The sequence below is a fragment of the Drosophila elegans genome, unplaced genomic scaffold (assembly GCF_018152505.1).
Source record: "Drosophila elegans isolate 14027-0461.03 unplaced genomic scaffold, ASM1815250v1 contig_183, whole genome shotgun sequence".
Classification (NCBI taxonomy): Eukaryota; Metazoa; Arthropoda; class Insecta; order Diptera; family Drosophilidae; genus Drosophila; species Drosophila elegans.
Window position 1 is genome coordinate 302,113 of NW_024545550.1, and position 18,982 is coordinate 321,094.

The 18,982-nt window shown below is 49.4% G+C and overlaps 1 protein-coding gene and 13 non-coding genes across 17 annotated transcripts; all 14 read left to right on the forward strand.

The window, feature by feature from the left end:
• The first annotated feature begins 107 nt into the window (after positions 1-107).
• LOC108145212 (helicase domino) lies at positions 108-18,863 on the forward strand. Of its 4 annotated transcripts, XM_041707791.1 has the most exons (16): positions 108-318; positions 909-1,536; positions 1,599-1,911; positions 2,120-2,378; positions 2,939-3,043; positions 4,165-4,983; positions 5,195-6,425; positions 6,680-6,866; positions 8,083-8,219; positions 8,290-8,476; positions 8,717-10,816; positions 11,330-11,548; positions 14,297-14,332; positions 14,402-17,539; positions 17,607-18,044; positions 18,403-18,863. In XM_041707791.1, exons 2-16 carry the CDS (start codon positions 920-922, stop codon positions 18,406-18,408), a joined length of 9,792 nt encoding a protein of 3,263 aa, XP_041563725.1. In that variant the 5' UTR covers positions 108-318; positions 909-919; the 3' UTR covers positions 18,409-18,863. The 4 variants fall into 4 exon arrangements, with proteins under 4 accessions (XP_041563725.1, XP_017125941.2, XP_041563726.1 ...); XM_017270452.2 differs by having other exon boundaries at positions 17,607-18,863; XM_041707792.1 differs by lacking the exon at positions 2,939-3,043 and having other exon boundaries at positions 17,607-18,863.
• On the forward strand, positions 1,949-2,056 carry LOC121466945. The gene has a single exon (XR_005977107.1). It is a non-coding gene; the product is annotated as a small nucleolar RNA Me28S-Am2589 (small nucleolar RNA).
• LOC121466958 lies at positions 3,482-3,612 on the forward strand. The gene has a single exon (XR_005977120.1). It is a non-coding gene; the product is annotated as a small nucleolar RNA psi28S-3316 (small nucleolar RNA).
• On the forward strand, positions 3,625-3,758 carry LOC121466960. The gene has a single exon (XR_005977122.1). It is a non-coding gene; the product is annotated as a small nucleolar RNA psi28S-3316 (small nucleolar RNA).
• Positions 3,796-3,937, forward strand: LOC121466950. The gene has a single exon (XR_005977112.1). It is a non-coding gene; the product is annotated as a small nucleolar RNA psi18S-841/snoR66 (small nucleolar RNA).
• On the forward strand, positions 5,019-5,127 carry LOC121466944. The gene has a single exon (XR_005977106.1). It is a non-coding gene; the product is annotated as a small nucleolar RNA Me28S-Am2589 (small nucleolar RNA).
• Positions 6,911-7,041, forward strand: LOC121466959. Its single transcript, XR_005977121.1, has one exon. It is a non-coding gene; the product is annotated as a small nucleolar RNA psi28S-3316 (small nucleolar RNA).
• Positions 7,055-7,187, forward strand: LOC121466956. Its single transcript, XR_005977118.1, has one exon. It is a non-coding gene; the product is annotated as a small nucleolar RNA psi28S-3316 (small nucleolar RNA).
• Positions 7,223-7,360, forward strand: LOC121466952. The gene has a single exon (XR_005977114.1). It is a non-coding gene; the product is annotated as a small nucleolar RNA psi18S-841/snoR66 (small nucleolar RNA).
• Positions 7,378-7,510, forward strand: LOC121466955. Its single transcript, XR_005977117.1, has one exon. It is a non-coding gene; the product is annotated as a small nucleolar RNA psi28S-3316 (small nucleolar RNA).
• On the forward strand, positions 7,546-7,683 carry LOC121466954. The gene has a single exon (XR_005977116.1). It is a non-coding gene; the product is annotated as a small nucleolar RNA psi18S-841/snoR66 (small nucleolar RNA).
• LOC121466957 lies at positions 7,703-7,832 on the forward strand. Its single transcript, XR_005977119.1, has one exon. It is a non-coding gene; the product is annotated as a small nucleolar RNA psi28S-3316 (small nucleolar RNA).
• Positions 7,869-8,008, forward strand: LOC121466951. The gene has a single exon (XR_005977113.1). It is a non-coding gene; the product is annotated as a small nucleolar RNA psi18S-841/snoR66 (small nucleolar RNA).
• Positions 8,532-8,641, forward strand: LOC121466943. Its single transcript, XR_005977105.1, has one exon. It is a non-coding gene; the product is annotated as a small nucleolar RNA Me28S-Am2589 (small nucleolar RNA).
• Positions 18,864-18,982: the final 119 nt, after the last annotated feature.

An 18,982-nucleotide genomic window follows, 5' to 3' on the forward strand; every position in this document is an offset into this window, starting at 1 on the left:
CAGTATCAGGTGATTAAAAAAAACTCTGAAAAGTAGGCATTTTATCAGCATTGCGCGAGGGCTACACCAAAACAGCTCTGCTTTGGCATATCTGCTCACCACATTAACGGTCACACCAATTTTCTTGTTGTTTCGAACTCGAGCGGACGTGCTCGCGCACTTCTGCCAGAAAATATTCCAATAAATGTGCAAGAAATTCGGTGTCGATTGGAGTCCAACGAGTGTGGCACATTTTCCACAACGCATCCGCAACATTTTCAAGCTCGGATGCCGTGCAGAGATGCTGATATCTTGTGATTAAAATTCTCCCCGTCTGAGGTACGAAAGAAGTGAAAAAAAATGTCTGCCGCGCGTAGAATCGACGCGCACACCAACACAAAGAAGCGACGCCGCCATGTCAATGTGTATAGTTGTACCGTTCTAGCAGCCGGAATTCGGCACTTCGCTCGTGTATGTGTGAAATGCTTATTTTGAGCGTTGAAATCTGGTGAAAATTTAAAAAATCTGGCGACAATAGAAAAGGTTGTGCAAAGAATATTGGGTTTTCATTTTTCTCTGGCGAAAGACGGAAAAATAACGCGTGTGTGATAGGCATGGAAAAAAACCAAGACGCAGGGTTGCATTTCCTTGGTTTTCAAGGGGTGCATTCTGTGTGATAAGCGTTTTTTTTTATAAGATGACTATGAATTTATTTGTTCAGCACTGTTGATAGTGGATATTACGCAGCGCAAATGGTAAAATCATAGTCTATGCAAATTAATGGGTTCTAAAGTCTGACCAGGGCTGCATCAACGAAACATGTGCTCGAAATAGCACTATTCTTTTTTTTTCCCGCCAACTGCTGTCAGTTCAAAATAATACTGGGAACTCATACCCCTCTTCCGTCTTTGTTTTTGTTGTTCTTGCAGATGTCTCAAACATGAATGAAGGTAATTCAGCAGGAGGGGGGCATGAAGGGCTCAGCCCGGCCCCTCCTGCTGTGCCAGACCGCGTAACTCCACATTCAACGGAAAAATCAGATTCGACAGCCAAAACAACGACCATAACAGAACCAGCAGGAGCAGGATCAACAGCAGCCTTGCCGGCCACCCGCCATCATCACCATCACCTTGCGACCCAAGCAAAAGGAATCGCAAGCAGCAGCAAACAGAAGCATCTGCCCAGTGCGCAGCTGCCTGTGCCGCTGTCGCCCTTGCCGCAACAACAACAGCAAACGACAGAGGCAACGGCAGCAGCAGCAGCATCCGCCCACACCAACCCATCCGCCTCCTCCAGCACCACGAGCACCATAGAAGCCTCTGTTTCGCCGCCGCAGGCCAAGCGTCAGCGTTTGGACAACAGCGAGGATAGAACGAGCGCCACCAGCATTGTTGGTACAGCCGGGAGCAGCAACATTGTGGGCTCTCTGCTCCCAGCATCGGTGGCCTCCAGCAGCGAGGTCGGTGGGCTTTCATCAACGGCCCTGCAGGACCTGAATGCCCTGAAGAAGCGCATTCTCCAGCAGAAGTTGCAGATCTTGCGTAATCTTAAGGAAAGGTGTGTTTCCCTTCGATACTCCTTACTTTACCCATATCACCGACTTCTGTTTCCATCACCAGGCATCTTGAAAATGTGTCCGAATACTTTTACCTACAAAACGGCGGCAGTATGATGGACTACCCTGCGTGGCGCAAGAAGACACCAACCCCGCAGTTCATCAGCTACAGTAATGCAAATCGTATAGACCAGCTGATACACGAGGATAAGCCGAGCACATCGGCAGCAGCAGCAGCTGCGGCACAGAATCAAGCCCAAAAATATACCACTCAACAGGCAGCCATTGTGGAGACTTCATTGGTCGGCGGAATCAACACAGGAACGACGGCGCCAGCTCCAGTGGAGGGCAGCATCTTCAATAATACAGTAAAAACGGTAGGAATCCTTTGAGAAATTTTGAGAACATAGATCCATCATTATGATGTTAGAAACAAACTGAGTGCCTTAATCGATCTATTTTTGATTGATTCTGGTTTTTAAAGGGATGTTCGCAGTTGCGAGGCATTTGTCTGAATGAAACATAAAAGCTTCTGTTTTATTCAAGTTTACAATTTTATACTAACTCGGATTTCGATGTTTACAGAATTCGCAATCTCAAGTGCCAAGCAAGATTGGCAGCAACACAACCTCAAGTCCCGCAGCAACACAACACACAAGCAACGCAAGCAGCACAGTTTCAGGAGCTGCTGCAAGTGTCACCGCCACTACCACAACTGGGAGCGCGTCGGAGGCTAGTAATGTCCTACCACCAGAGGCGGAGATCAAAATCCCAGCCGTTGGAGCCACACCAGTGGCCATTTCAACAAAGCTACCCGCTGCCGTTGTCCAGTTAACACAACAAGGTAAATTCACCGCGTTCATAATCGCATACTCTGATCTCTCTCATTGTTATAAAGACTTTTGTGTTTCTGTTGTGTTTGTTTTGACCAAACAAAATTGTATTTTTCGTTGTTTTAAAATTGTTATGTTCGTCCCAATATTTATGCCAAATTCAAATTGTAAAATCGATGCAAACATTTTAGCCAACTGCATACCAACTCCTGTAACTCCGAAACTGAAACTAAAACCGCGCCAACTGCCAACGCACGTCCTGCACTAAAAACTTATAATGTTATACCGATATTATATTGTGGTCGCCAAATATTGTGCATTACTAATACAAATTACAACAAAAGCTAACTAAACTCACAAAATGCAAAGATTATTTTGTTAGTTTATCACACAAACACACACCTACTAAAACACAAGCATAACCATATAACCGATTAACCCGTACTGCTGTTTATTATTTACGAATTTATTTCTTTTCCGATTTCTGTTTCCACATTAATGCTGCCTACATCCTCCTATAACGCACACACTTTCAACTCACCATAATTGTATCGTTATCGTTATAATATAGGTCACATACCCGGTAGACCTTTAGGAGGTCGTCACGGTATGGTCTTCGGTCAAATACCTGCTCCTCCTGCTGCCGTAGGAAATCCTTCTGTACCTTTGGTGCCAGGTGCTTATCGTTCGCAAACAACAAAAAATATCAAAAATCTTTCACAGCTAAAATTCTTTTGTTTTGATTTCCATTCTTATTTAAACCAGTTTGTGTGTTAACTATTGAAGCATTTTATCATTTGCCAAGCAAAGTAGTGCATTGATGTGCATAAAACTTATGTTTTCAATTTGTAAAGTGTTTTCTAGAATTGGTGTTATTGCCCTTAGTTTGGATTGGTAAATCTGCTTAATACTTTGTTTTCAGTTTGAATTCATTAATAATTGATGAATGTATTGTTTTATTGATTGCGTTGATTTGTAAGCAAGGTAGCATACTTAGCAAATTAGAAAACGCGTCGATCTTACGGACTCATTACACCACTTGGGCTCTTTTCTCAACAACCCAGCCATCTACTCATCCACATGCTTAATCATTAGTCTTAGCCTAGTTATATCCAGCACCTAAAAGCGTTTTCTTGTCAGCCCGTTAAATGCTCTTGAAAATCGTAGATGTGTGCCAGAGCAAAGCTTAGTTGCAAGTGATTCGGCCTAACTCGATGGCAGGTATCCATATAGCTGACTACAAGCGATCCCGGAAAATGCACCCAAAAGCGTTTTCTTGCCAGTCGATTAAATGCTCTCGAAAATCATAGATGTGTGCCAGAGCAATTGTCGCAGTTGCAAGTGACCTGGACCCAGGAATGAATCAGGTCCAATTTAAGCTGCACTCGTTTAACTATCCGTATCTGTATCTCTAATTCGGGCGGGATAGGCAAGCGCACTCTGTGTCATATTGATCTACAGCCTCATGTGATGACAATTTGAAAGCTTGCTAGAGTAAGGCGGTGCTTCGCTTATCCATGTGGCAGCGATTTTACAACAGCTGCCGCATTGAATTCGGGCTCCACACTAAGACTAAGTTTGCATGCAGTTCCCACATCTTTCGTTTAGCAACCGATTACCGATTCGCAAACGATTATCATGTTTATTCTATTCTATTCCATTCATTCATTATTGCTTTCCTGGTAGCTCTTTCCTACTTAATGCACTTTTCAGCATGCCAAGAGTTGATCTTTTACCACCGTCCCTCAGATAAATGTTCATTGTACTAATTTCTGTTTCTATGACTTCTTTTCCAAGGTGGCACTCCGCTGTTACCCTGCAATACGTCAGTGGGATCAACGGCGCTGCGACGCCCACAAAGTCAGAGTAATGCTGCAGGCGCATCGACCTCAACAGGAGGAGGAGGAGGTGGAGGAGGAGGAGGCAGCGGCGGCACACCCACACCACTCTACACCGGAAATGGTCCGGCAGCGCTGGGCGGAAGCGGAGTCCTCACGCCCGGCACTCCCACCTCCGGCAGCATGCTTAGTCCGGCGTTGGCCGGTGGCTCTGGCACACCAAACAGCGCGGCGCAGGAGTTCTCGTTCAAAGCCAAACAGGAGGTGTATGTGATGCAGCGCATATCGGAACTACAGCGAGAGGGATTATGGACTGAGCGGCGCCTGCCCAAGCTGCAGGAGCCCAGCCGCCCCAAGGCCCATTGGGACTACCTCCTCGAGGAGATGGTCTGGCTGGCGGCCGACTTTGCACAGGAGCGCAAGTGGAAGAAGAACGCGGCCAAGAAGTGCGCCAAGATGGTGCAAAAGTATTTCCAGGACAAGGCCACTGCTGCTCAGCGCGCGGAAAAGGCCCAAGAGCTGCAGCTAAGGCGAGTGGCATCCTTCATTGCGCGCGAGGTGAAGAGCTTCTGGTCGAATGTGGAAAAGCTGGTGGAGTACAAGCACCAGACGAAGATTGAGGAGAAACGGAAGCAGGCCTTGGACCAGCATCTCAGCTTTATTGTCGACCAGACAGAGAAGTTCTCACAGCAACTGGCCGAAGGCATGAACAAGAGTGTGGCGGACACGCCCAGTCTCAATTCCAGCCGTCTTACCTCGCCGAAGCGTGAGTCCGATGGTGAGTTAATCTTTCACACGACATTCCTGTAAATTAAGCACTTGATGATAAACTACACACTGAAACGTTGTTGTGGTCTATTTTTGAACACTTCGATGTTACCTTGGGATGGTCGCATTTGCGAGGCATTTGCCTGATGCTTTTGACTTCTAGTTTATTACGTCTTTTAAGCTTAAAACCAATTCTAATTGCAATATCTACCTCTTTATAGATGATTTCCGACCTGAGTCTGGCTCCGAAGACGATGAGGAGACCATTGCCAAGGCCGAAGAAGAGGCAGCCGATGTTAAAGACGAGGTGACGGCGCTGGCCAAGGAGTCTACGATGGACTTTAATGATTTCCTCAACGACCTACCGCCTGGCTATTTGGAGAATCGTGATAAGCTCATGCAGGAGGAGCAAAGCTCGGCCATTAAGACAGAATCTCCCGATGACAGCGATGACAGCGAGTTCGAGGCAAAAGAAACTAGTGATGATGACGAGAATACCATAAGTAAGCAGGAAGAGGCCGAACAGGAGGTTGACCACAAAAAGGAGATCGATGAGTTGGAGGCGGACAACGATCTCTCAGTCGAGCAGCTGCTTGCGAAATACAAGTCTGGTAGAGGAAGTGACCAGCCGCCTAGTCCGAAACGAAGAAAGCTGGCGCCTCGTGGACCTGAGCTTGACTCTGATGATGATTCGACGGCTGTCGATGACTCCACAGACGAGAGTGAAGATACCGAGGATGAAGAAGATCTTTCCACTATTAAAACTGACACTGATGTGGAGGAGCAGGACGAACAGGAGGACGGCCTCAAGAGTCTGATGACGGATGCCGACCCTACTAGTGGAGCTGCTGGAAGCGGCAGCACAGCAGGAGCAAGCGGCAACAAGGACGACATGCTAAACGATGCAGCCGCTTTGGCCGAGAGTCTACAACCCAAGGGCAATACCTTGTCCTCCACCAATGTGGTTACGCCAGTCCCCTTCCTGCTAAAGCACTCGTTGCGTGAGTACCAGCACATCGGACTCGATTGGCTGGTCACAATGAACGAGCGTAAACTTAATGGCATCCTGGCCGACGAGATGGGTCTGGGGAAGACGATCCAAACCATTGCTCTATTGGCCCATCTCGCCTGCGCTAGGGGTAACTGGGGACCTCACCTCATTGTGGTGCCTTCGTCTGTGATGCTCAACTGGGAAATGGAGTTCAAGAAGTGGTGCCCTGGCTTCAAAATACTCACCTACTATGGCTCCCAGAAGGAGCGCAAACTGAAGCGAGTGGGCTGGACTAAGCCAAATGCTTTCCATGTGTGCATCACATCCTACAAACTGGTGGTGCAAGATCAGCAGAGCTTCCGCCGCAAAAAGTGGAAATATCTGATTCTGGATGAAGCGCAGAACATTAAGAACTTCAAGTCGCAGCGTTGGCAGCTGCTACTTAATTTTTCCACCGAAAGGTTAGTATAAGGGGATGTGGAGTGCATTGCATTGCATTGCCTGCCGGCCAGCATCAAAAATCAGTAACCATGCGATTGCTAAACTAGCATGGCGACTACGCTTAGGTGCTAAAATTAAATTCGCTATAATGCCGCATACTAAACCAGAGCATACTAACCTGCCCTAGAATGCTTGTGGCCCTGTTTTGAGACAGATAACCAAAAAGCCCTCTACGACATTTGATTTAACAAGTACTTTTCCATTATTTCTATAGACGTCTGTTGTTGACTGGAACCCCACTGCAGAACGACTTGATGGAGCTGTGGTCCCTGATGCACTTCCTCATGCCGTATGTCTTCTCATCGCATCGCGAGTTTAAGGAATGGTTCTCCAATCCAATGACGGGCATGATTGAGGGCAATATGGAGTACAACGAGACTTTGATAACGCGTTTGCACAAGGTAAGCATAGCAGTGAAACTAAGATAAGGTTTTTGGGATTGTAAAGCACCTAAAAGCGTTTTCTTGTCGGCCCATTAAATGCTCTTGAAAATCGTAGATGTGTGCCAGAGCAAGGCTCAGCTGCAAGTGTTTCTGTGTTCTTCCATAGCAGAATTCCATACCGCTGACTATAAATGATTTTGAGTGTTTGTACCTAAAAGCGTTTTCTTGCCAGCCCGTTAAATGCTCTTGAAAATCGTAGATGTGTGCAAGAGCAAGCTTTACAATAGCAAGTGATATTAGTTCTTTAATAACTATGATCCGTTTACGTTGTGAACATCCTTTATAAGAATTTAAAGAAAGGTTTGAATAGTTTACGCAAACGCACTCTGTGTCACATTTTGTATTCCACGTGTGATGACAATTTGTCAGTTTGCCAAATTAAAGAGATGTGTCTTATCCATGTGGTCAAGCTCGACTAAGGGTGATTACATTGAAAACGCATTTCACACTGAAAAATAAAGTACCTAAAAGCACCTAAAAGCGTTTTCTTGCCAGCCCGTTAAATGCTCTTGAAAATCGTAGATGTGTGCAAGAGCAAGCTTTACAATAGCAAGTGATATTAGTTCTTTTATAACTTTGATCCGTTTACGTTGTGAACATAATTTATAAGAGACTAAAGAATGGTTAAAATAGTTTACGCAAACGCACTCTGTGTCACATTTTGTATTCCACGTGTGATGACAATTTGTCAGTTTGCCAAATTAAAGAGATGTGTCTTATCCATGTGGTCAAGCTCGTCTAAGGGTGATTACATTGAAAACGCATTTCACACTCAAAAATAAAGTATGTCCCATTGCACCTAAAAGCGTTTTCTTGCCAGCCTATTAAATGCTCTTGAAAATCGTAGATGTGTGCCAAAAAAATCCACACAATAGCATGTGATTTTAGTTTGCTAGCTCTAATCCGTTTACTTTGTGTACAATCTTTTTGTAAGAGAAAGTTCTGGACTTATAACCGTAATGCAAACGCACTCTGTGTCACTTTGATATTTAGCCTCATGTGATGACAATTTGTCAGTTTGCCAGATAAAGGAGATGCGTCTTATCCATGTGGTCAAGTTCACACCATGTTGCTCACATTGAAAACGCCCCTAACACCATATTTTTATAACATATTCCATAATTTCAAACTAAATGCGCAGTAATTAGCATATTGCCCTTATTCTTCCGTGCAGGTGATTCGTCCGTTCCTACTTCGACGCCTCAAGAAGGAGGTGGAAAAACAGATGCCAAAGAAGTATGAGCATGTGGTCATGTGCCGTCTGTCGAATCGCCAGCGCTATCTGTACGAGGATTTCATGAGTCGCTCCAAGTAAGTATTCATTTTTAAGGATTTCATAAAAGCCATATTGTTTACCATCCAATTTATGTTTCTCCTACAGAACTCGGGAAACCCTGCAAACTGGAAACTTGCTGAGCGTGATAAATGTTTTGATGCAACTGCGAAAGGTGTGCAATCACCCGAACATGTTCGAGGTGCGACCCACCATTTCGCCATTTCAAATGGCGGGCATTACATTCCACACGCCGCGTCTCGTCTCCGACATAATGGAGTATGATCCGTTCACGGTGAGTCAAAGAAGTGTCCTCCCAATCCATTTCCCCCGGATTTTTTTTTGAAATGTTGAAAATGATGTTAAACTGTCACTGATAGTTGGGCTTAATCTATTTTGGAGAGAGTCGTAAACTTTTCCCAGGATGTTCGCATTTGCGAGGCATTTGTCTGATTCGATTGTTCATGAAAATAATTTGTAGATATATTGAGAAATAAGTAAATCAACTAATTTGATCATACTCTTATCGTTGCAGCAAATCAATCTAGAGACGGTGAACCTTCTGTTACTGCATCTGGAGCAAACTATGACCGCCTACGTCTCGCACAAATCTCGCCTACTCGCCCCGCCTCGAAAGCTTATCGAGGATATCGATACAGCACCCCAACCGGCTCCCCGTTGTCCCAACGGAAAATACCGCTTTCACATTCGCGTGCGGAGTGCCGAGTTGGCGCAGCGCATCAAGCTGAATGCGGTGAGGGTAGGAGCCAGTCCGGCCATGCGGATGGAGGGCTCAAAGGTTGTGCCAATGCGCAGTCTGCTACCGAGCGGTAGGGTTTTGAAAAGGGTCGGTGGCTCGATTAACCCTGTGAACATGGCACTGAAGCCAGTGGTGATTAACAGTGTGGTGACAACAGCTTCATCGACCGCATCCTCTTCTCCTACTGGAGCATTGAGTGTACTCAGCAACTCCAAGTTGCTGGGGGCACGCTCGCAAATAAACGCACCAACGCCCGCTAAAGTAGCAAAGACGATGCAGGATGGCAAGCCATTTTTCTACCTCACACCGGCGACGAATTCCGGAGCAGCAGGAGCCCGCCTGACACTGACGAGTAAAACCACAGCCTCGGCGGCCACAACGAGTTCCGGAACAACAGTGGCTGCTGCTCCAACCACTGCCCAGCAATTGATAAGGGACCCCATTGTCAAGGATCTAGCAACGCATGTAAAAAGCACAGCACAAAAGCAAAGCATTGCCAATGGGAAAACGGAGCCCGAGGAGGAAACTGAAACCGAGGATCCCTACAAGGTGCAGGAGCTGATTCAGATGCGCAAGGAGCAGCGATTGGCTTCCCTCAAACGTATGGCAATGGTGAATCGTCGGCGCAACGATGCCACTCCGATATACGGCGAGGACTGTCGCGGAGCTATTCAGCGCTGTATGCAGGCGACGCGATCGCTAAAGCGATCCACCTGGCAGACGCGTGGCTATGCCAATTGCTGCACGGCAATGTTGCACCGGGATGGCTGGTCACTGAACCACTTGCTAAAAAGCTACGAAGAAAGATGCGCAGATCTAAAGCCGCTGTTTGCCAACTTTGTAATCTATGTTCCTCCCGTGTGTGCGCCCCGAATTCGACGCTATGTGCAGAACCTTTCATCGACGAACTGGCAGTGTGAACGCCAAATCGAAGAAACTGTGGGTCAGGCCCTGCTGCCAAAGCTGGCACTGTTGCATCCAATCATTTCGGCAATGACCACACAGTTCCCGGATCCGCGTCTCATTCAGTACGACTGCGGAAAGTTGCAGACCATGGATCGTTTGCTGCGACAGTTGAAGGCTGAAGGGCATCGGGTACTGATATTCACTCAGATGACGAAGATGCTGGATGTTTTGGAGGCCTTCCTTAACTATCATGGCCACATCTATCTTCGTTTGGATGGATCCACGCGGGTGGAACAGCGCCAGATACTTATGGAGCGCTTCAATGGCGACACAAGAATCTTCTGTTTCATCCTCTCCACGAGGTCTGGTGGAGTGGGAATCAATTTGACTGGTGCCGATACTGTGATCTTTTATGACTCGGACTGGAATCCCACCATGGATGCGCAGGCCCAGGATCGATGTCATCGCATTGGCCAGACACGAGATGTCCACATCTACCGACTTGTCTCCGAAAAAACCATCGAGGTGAACATCCTCAAGAAGGCAAACCAAAAGCGGATGCTCAGCGACATGGCCATCGAAGGGGGCAACTTCACCACCACATTCTTCAAGAGTTCCACCATCAAGGATCTCTTTACGATGGACCAGAGCGAGCAGGACGAGACGAGTCAGGAGAAGACCGAGAACAAGGACAAGATTGTGGCAACGACAACCACTACGGTTGTCGACACGGCAACGACAATTGTGGAGACGGAAAAACAGTCTCTGCGCGCCTTCGAGCACGCGTTGGCCGCCGCCGAGGATGAGCAGGATGTGCAGGCCACCAAGACGGCCAAAGCCGAGGTGGCTGCAGATCTGGCCGAGTTCGACGAGAACATTCCAATTGCAACGGAAGAGGCGAACGCGGAAGGAGGTGCTCAGGTGGAACTTAGCAAGGCCGATCTGGAAATGCAGAACTTGGTGAAGCAGGTAAGTTGATGGACAACTAAGATAGTTGACATAGGATTATTTAGTGCCTGTTAAAGTGTTTGATCATTACCACAGTTAGAAGGTTTTCGTTTCGAAATTGTTGCAGTTCTTGCATTTTATACAGAAAATTTGCATTTCTATGCGATTTCGGTGAAGTGAGCATTGCGCAGAACAATTTTTCTTCGGAAAGTAGACCTTCAGACATAGTTGAGGCGACATAACCTACGCCACGATTGTATCACTCAACGTCTAACATTTCCTAACACTGTACAATTTTGGCATAACTTGCAACATATATTGGAATTCGCATTTCAATGCGGTTTCGATGATGCGAGCATTGCCAAGAGCAAACTCTCTCCGGGGAGCAGACCTTCAGACATAGTTGAGGCGACATAACCCACGCCACGATTGTATCACTCAACGTCTAACATTTTCGAATGTGATTATAGTGTTTAAGAAGCCCTTGAAAGGAATCATTATACTAATGACTTACACGTTCTTATCATTACACAGCTCTCTCCTATCGAGCGTTATGCCATGCGCTTTGTGGAGGCCACTGGAGCGGCGTGGACAGCGGAACAATTACGGGCCGCGGAGGCCGAACTGGAGGCCCAGAAACGCGAGTGGGAGGCCAACAGACTGGCGGCCATGCACAAGGAGGAGGAACTGCTCAAGCAGGAAACTGAAGCCGAGGAGATGCTTACCTACAGTCGCAAGGATTCAAGCAATCAGGTTAATACCAAACAAGATTCCACTTCCAATAAGCGACCAGCGGTGAGGGCAAATCGCAGCCGGTCAGCTCAGAAGCTAAGCCGGAGTGTCAGTAGCCATAGCAACAGTAGCAACGGCAGAAGTAAGAGATCGGCTCCGATTCGGGGTAATCTCCAGAACAGCCACAATTCGAGTGCTCCCGTGGGGTCAGGATTAGGCACAGGAAAGAGGACGGTGGTGGGGGTGGGGATGGGGGTCAGCAGCAGTAGCCGAAGCAGTAGTAACAACAAGAGGTCCACGACGGGGCTCAAGAGTACAGTTGCCGCAACGACGGTGCGGCGGCACACCCGTCTCCACTCGCTGGGCGCGGTCAACATGGCCACTGTTCCAACACCGCCCACTAGAAAGACAACACGCACAGCTTTGGCTGCTTCTGCAGCCGCATCTGCTCTAGAGGATTCCTCTTTGGCCACCGAAGAGCGTCCCAAAAGGCAATCGGCCAATATCGCCATGAGCAAGATGATGAAGACGCCTCTCAAATCCAATGCAATGGCAAGCAACAACAGTGTAAAGACAACCCCAACCAAACGGGGGCGAAGAGACAGTGTTGCTGTGGCCGCAACACGCAGAAAATTGCTGAAGAGAAGGGCTACCATTGCAGTTCCTTTGAAACATATGGATGATGACAGTGAGCCAGATGAGGAGGATGAGGATGACCAGCAGGAGTCCGCAGAAGATTCCGAAGACGATGACGCAGTTGCCACTGTGGACGATGAGGATGAGGAGGAGACAGCTGGCTCGGCGCTCGAAGAAGAGACCACGCAAGATGAATCGCAAACCAACGACGATGATGACGATGACGACGACGACGACGACGACGACGAAGAAGAAGCCGATGAAGGGGCAACGATTGATGTTGATACCGAGGACTCCGAGGCGGAGGTCAAGTCTAGCTCCACTTACGGCACAGCCGATGGTAATGGAGAGGAAGAAGCCGGCAGCTTGGATGGCTGGGATGCACACGATCAGGTGCAGGACACCACCATGACTAGCTCTACGTACTACAATGTCAGCGAGGAGTCGGACACGGATGAGCAACACGATGGCAAAGCGGAGGTCCACAAAGAGCCACCACAGCATTCGGATAAGAGTGATGAGAGCGAAGCTGTTGGACACACGCCACGAACTCGTTCGCGCGGCTCGGTGAAGATAAATCTGTGGACCCTTGACATGAGCCCAGCGGTGAACACATTGAACAGAAGCAGCGGTGCCAATAAAAGCGTCAGAAGGACTCCTAGGAACGAGTCCACGCCGAAGCAATCTCAGAGCGAGCCGAGGCGCAAAGTGGCCCAGAGAATGCCGGTAAAGCGGGAGGACACCCAAAACAAATCCATCAGCAATGCCAATACCCTGCATCGGTGGATAACCAAGTCGCCCAGGGTGATGCTCAGATCCACTCCTGCCGCTGCTCCCGGCGGCTCTAATTCCTCGCCAGCTGTTAGTGGTGTTTCGGGATTAAATGCGTCCGCGACCGGAGCAACCAGGTGATGATGTTCACGCTCATCCCTCAGTCAGTATTATCAGCTGTGTGTGCTGTGTGCGTTTTAGTGGGCGACGAATTGTCCGCAGGGAGACGGGTCCTTCCGCGGGATGTTACTACTGCCAGGCGGTGGCTGCTGCCAATTGATACAAAACGAGTATTTATAGACTGTAACGAGTTTCCTTCTATCATATGAGCTAAGTTAGTTAGGCGGCGGAACCAATGCGAAAGTCTAGAATAACAAATTCAACTTAACTTGGTCAAAGCGATTGATCGACTGTTTGAGGGGCAGTAGGCCCATGATATAGCGTAGCGGATAGCATAGATATAGGTCACCGGGGAGCTAATGACTTCTGGGTTAGCTTTGTAAGACTTCTCAGATTGTACATAGGGTAAACTTAAAGTAACCAAAATTCGACCATAAGCATCAAAAATACCACATCCTCGATTGTTGTTGTTAAAATATGTTTGTCAAAAAAAAACCAATCGAGAACGCAGAACGAACACTCTCCTCCCACGGAACTGCTTTAGTTCGTAAGCCTAGGTATACTATATAACTGTTAAATATTTTTGCATTCTATAATTTATTTTGTACTCTAACTTAAACGAATAACTACCAATCTAAAGACTATGAGCATAGATTGACTAACCAATAAAACAGAACTCAACTCGTATGCTTTAAAAAGTATAAACATCCATTGATTGTGTAACAAGAGAATACCTATAAAAAAGAAAAGAAACCGAAACAAAGCTAAATCTGAAACAAAACTAAAAGACGTTGTGGTTTTTATTTACGGACTAATTTCGTGCGTTGATCCAAAGAAAAAGAATAACAATTCCTCACTAGAAGCAGAAAGTTGGAAAAGAATGAGCGTAAATCATTCAAAGATTGTTAAATATTATTTTCTCAAATCACATGTAGAATTCTGTTTTGGTGTCGCAATTACAATCCGATTGTCTTATCACAGTTCGAAGTATTCTGTCCATGTCTACGAATCCCTTTTAAGTTACCTTTTCTTCCCTCTTAACTCTATGCGCCGTACGAAAGATAGAAATTGTTCGGAATGAAAGCTACAACGCCATAAATTTGAACCAGCTCAAATTACAAGCAATACGTTCAATAAAAAATAGTTTCTAAGCCTAAACACCAAAACAGAGTTGCTATATCTTGAAAATAATGTGGAACGTCTATTCTTTTCTTTAACTTTCTTGGCTAACTTCTGGTCCAGGTCTGGATATCGCGCAACACCATGGAACAGATGCCGGTAAGTTAGAGGGTTTGTGATTCACCAGTCAAAGCTCATAGTTCTAATCTCTTGTGATCCCTTGACTAGATGTGGTGTCCACCCACGCCGCCGCAGGACGACGATAATGACATATACATCGACTACTCGCTGTCGTTCATGTACGAGCTGGAGCCCATTGCCGAGATGGATCTGCCGCCAGTCTACGTGCGCAAGGAGCACAAGCGCTCGCGCACCGACGCTGGGTACGATGGCAGCCGAAGGCCAAATAAGATGCGCCGGGAGGATAACTACGTGCCCCCCAGATCGCTTTTCGATCGCCCAACTCCGCAGCTGGCCCGTCTGCGTCGCGAGCTGAAGAGCCAGCGATTCCGCGGCAGCTTCAAGCCGAACTCGCCGATTCCAGGCCTGAAACCCCAACTGCCGGCCAAACCCCTCACCGAACCGGAAGCCATGGCCGAGTGGGGCGTCTTCGAGGACATTGCCATTCTGCACGTGCTGGTGAATCTGCAGGGATTGCCCTGCAGCCTCATGCTGCTCTCGCCGGGCCAGACGCCCAACTGGGACCTCGTCTCCGAAATGGTCAACTTCTGTTCGAAGACCTATCGTTCGGCACGGCAGTGCCGTTGGCGTTACGAAACCCACATTCAGCCACGCGAGGAGGGCAAGGTGGTGGAGAGTCCCAAGAAGCAGAAGAAGATTAAGCCCACGCTAAAGTCCGAGTACCTGAAGAGTCCGCTGCGATATCTGCGAACCACCCAGATGTATGTAAGCGACAACAACGCCTCGTTCTACAAGACGATGCGCTCCCGCTTCGACAGCATTAAGACGGCCTACCTGAAGAAGGCGCCGCCGCCAAAGCGCCAGTTCAGTGCTCCCAGCCTAATGAACCCCAAGCACCTGGAGGTGCTGCAGGAGTTCGGCATTCAGAACTACGATCAACCGGTGCCGCCGCAGAACATTGCGGCCATGAAGGCGAACAAGATTCGGGAGAAGCAGCGTGGACAGCAGATGTCACAGGCTGCCGTTGGCGTGGGAGTGGTTCAGCAAGTGCCGCAGCAAACGCAGCAGCAACAGCCGGCACCACCTCCACCGCAGCAGCAACAGCAGCAGCAGCAACAAGTGGTCCAGCAGGTGCAACAGCAGCAGCAGCAGGTGGTGCAGCAGCAACTGCCCACTGTATCGACGGTTCAACAAACTCTGCCGGTTCAACAGACAGTGGAGCTGGTGCAGCAGCAGCAGCAGCAGCAGCAGCCGAGCACCACGACAACGGTGGCTGTGCCCGCCGCCGGTCAATTGCAGCAGCTCCAGATCCAGCACTTGACCAGTTCCAATGTGTCGCCCGGCCAGCAGACCGCCATTCTGCTCCACCAGCCGCAGCAGCAGTTGCGCACGCATCCCAACCAGGCGGGCCAGGCCAACACCCAGCAGCTGGTCAAGACTATTGTGGGCACATCCTCCAGCCTGACGGCGGGCCAGTTGCAACAGCTGGCCCAACAGTCGGCCGCCGCTTCCGGTGGACAGTCCAGCGTGAGTGTGGTGCTGACCACGCCAGTGCAGACTCTGCCAGCCGTGGTGCAACCGCAGATCGGCTCCGGTGCCCAAATCGTATCGATCTCGTCGCAAACGCTGCCCGTGAACAGTTCCCCGCAGCTGGGCAGCATTGTGCAGACGCAATCCCTGCCGCAGGTGGTCTCGGTCAGCACTCTGCCCACCGTGGGCACTGTGCTCACCACCACCGCCAGTCAGCAGCAACAGCAGCAGCACCAGACCACAGCGGTCACCACCCTGAACACGGCCATGTTGCGGGGCCAGCGGATTGTGTCGACAGCGGCTGGGAATACGCTGCAGCAGCGAACCACAGCCGGCGGTCAGTCCATTGTGTCCATGCCGAATTTGGGACAGGGCGTGAGTCCGGCGCAGTTCCAAACGCAGCTCCGTTTGGCAGCCGTGCCCACTTCCCCAGCCACGCAGACCACCCAGCTGGTGACCACAAAGGGCATTCCGGTGAGTGCCCTTCAGCAGGGTGGAAAGACCACGGTGATACCGGGTGCTCAGCAGCCGGGAGGAGCACACATCCAGCTCTATCGGCAGCGCAGCTTGAAGGTGTTGCAGACGACCACTCAGGCGGTGGCGGGTGGATCAGCTGGCGGCACGACAGGCGCAACTGCTAATCTGGTGCAAGCGGGAGGCACCATAATCCAGACCAGCAACATGAGCGCCCATGTGACCAGTCAAAAGGTGGCCGTTGCCGGGATGCCGGGAACCTCCACCGCCGTGCAGGCGGGCAATGTGGTTAGCAGCGTTCAAATGCACGGCCAGGCCAGGACGCAGTTCATCAAGCAGATGGCGGCCGGGAAGCAGCAGTTGCAGCGCCAAGTGGTGTCCGCCGACGGGACAACCACCACTGCCGGCACCGGGGACATGTTGCTGGTGAAGCGGCACAATATTCTGGCCGCCCAAAAGGCTCAGCAGGCCTCTGGAGCGCTCTTCACCACCACCAGCGCTGCCCAGCAGCAACAACAACAGCAGCAGCAGCAGCAGCAGCAGGGCCAACTTCCAGTGGCCGGTCAGCAGCAGCAGGTGACCCAGCAGCAGATCGCCTCGCTGGTGAAAGCCTCTACGGCGGCTGCGGCTAGCGGAAGCAGTGTCAACGCCGGCGGGGTCACGGTGTCGGCCACAAATCCCGCTGTGCAGGCGGGAAGCGTGAATATGACCCTGCCGCAGCTGAAACCAGGCAGCCAGATAAAGGTGACTATGCCCAACCAGATGCGGCATCTGCAGATGCAACATCAACTGACGATGCCGCGTAAGATCAGCCGGATGACGCAGCTGGTCAGTGCCAGTGGTCAGCCCACGGCCACCAATATAGTGACGACCACTGGTCCCCAGCAACAGCAGCAGCAACAGCAACAACAGCAGCAGCAGCAGGGAGTGACAGTCTCTGGCGGCGGCACTTTGCCCACCGTGGCCTCGCAGCAGCAGCAGCAACAGCAGCAGCATCAGCAGAAGGTGGCCGGTGGCAACAGTGTCCAGGCCCAGTTGCTGCACATCCAGAACACAAAGTCGCTGCCCAATTCGGTGACCGTGCAGCAGATCCAGCAGGTGATGCGCAGTGGCCAACAGGGCACCCTGGCCACCACCAACCTGGTGCTGGGTAAGACGAGCGTGGGTCGAGTGATTCCCGTCTCTGTGGCGTCGCAGCCCAACCAGCGTCAAACTATTCAGGTGGGTTAACTATCTCTCGGAAAAGTTCCCTTAGTAATTGAATTAACTGAATCCCATTTATCCTTAGGTGGTTTCGGCTGCCTCCGCTCAGGCCTTGGCTGCGGGCAATCTGCGCACCCATGTCGGTGGCCCGAGCATTGCCAGTGCCCTGAAAGTGGCCGCCTCTGGAGGAGCTGGAGGGCAGACCACGCAGCAGACGCTGATCGCTGCACTGCAGCATAATCAGCGGCAGAACGCCAGTCCCGTCCGCTTGCAGACCACCGCAGGTGGCAATCTCCTGGCAGTTGTGCAGCAGCAGCAGCAGCAGCAACAACAACAGCAGCAGCACACGAGCATTGCAGGACCCACAGCTGGACCGGCGGAGGTGATGACCATCACGCAGACGACCACCACGTTGCCCACTGTTGCCAGCCTGCAGCAGCAACAGCAGCAACAGCAGCAGCAGCAACAACAGCAGCAGCAACAACAGCAACAGGGAGGCATATCGCAGCCTACAACGCAACAGGTACGCAAGCTGGTGCAAAAAAAGATTCTGATACGCAGCGAGAAAGAATAACGCTCGAGCAGGGCCGCCAGACCACGACACCGGCGGAGCATCTCGAGCATCATTTCCACTGCCACCGCCACCGCCACAGCCACCGCCACCTTCAACACACCAAATCAGATTCAAATTCCACAAGCACACCAAAATCAAGCACCAACAACTCAGTCAACAGCCAATCAATCTGATCCTTTCGAATTTCAAGATCGAACAAATCTCAATAGCTCATCCCACGCCGATCCTCATGCATTCAATCAGTCAGTCAGTCAATCAGTCAGTCATTGCCTAAATTGATCTCAATATCTGTCGATTGGTTTTACAGCCATGAGCGAATGGCGATCGACACGATCCGTTCGATCAAACCGCTCGCTCTGGAGGATGATGAGCTGAAGGTGAGACGCTGACGAGGACGACGATGGGATCGCTTCAATCAGCTGAAGGCATGACCGCCGTATTACTACTCTTACTGATCCATAGATATATTGTACCAATTAGTTGTAATCTATTCATTTTACGATCCTAGTTTTACCGAATGCAAACAGTGCCTAGTTCGTAGGCTAACTGCTTTAAATTCAACTTGTAAATCGTAGCTAACTAAGGTCTCAGCCCTCGGTTCCCGTAGTGCAGTATGTACATTCGTAAATCTAATACAGATCTATCCGATACTACATAAATACCCCTAAATACATACCTATAAACATTTAGTTTTTATTTACCTTACCGATAACTTATGCCCTAGTATTAACAAACAAACGCAAATAAAGAAAAACATGTAAAAACCAATATTGTGTTATATGTAGTAATAATTGGAGAAAAGAGTACCCTTATTGCATGTTGCCCTATGGTGGATACTTAATTCGGTTTCCAAGGCAACCGTTTTCCATTTAACCACAACATGTGGA

Bases quoted from the DNA above. Each gene is read 5' to 3' on its own strand.
- LOC108145212 (XM_017270452.2), top strand. From the start codon at position 920: ATGAATGAAGGTAATTCAGCAGGAGGGGGGCATGAAGGGCTCAGCCCG. The intron at 11,549-14,296 runs GTTAATACCAAA...CTTCTGGTCCAG, and splicing joins GCAAGGATTCAAGCAATCAG to GTCTGGATATCGCGCAACAC. The intron at 17,540-17,606 runs GTGGGTTAACTA...ATTTATCCTTAG, and splicing joins ACCAGCGTCAAACTATTCAG to GTGGTTTCGGCTGCCTCCGC.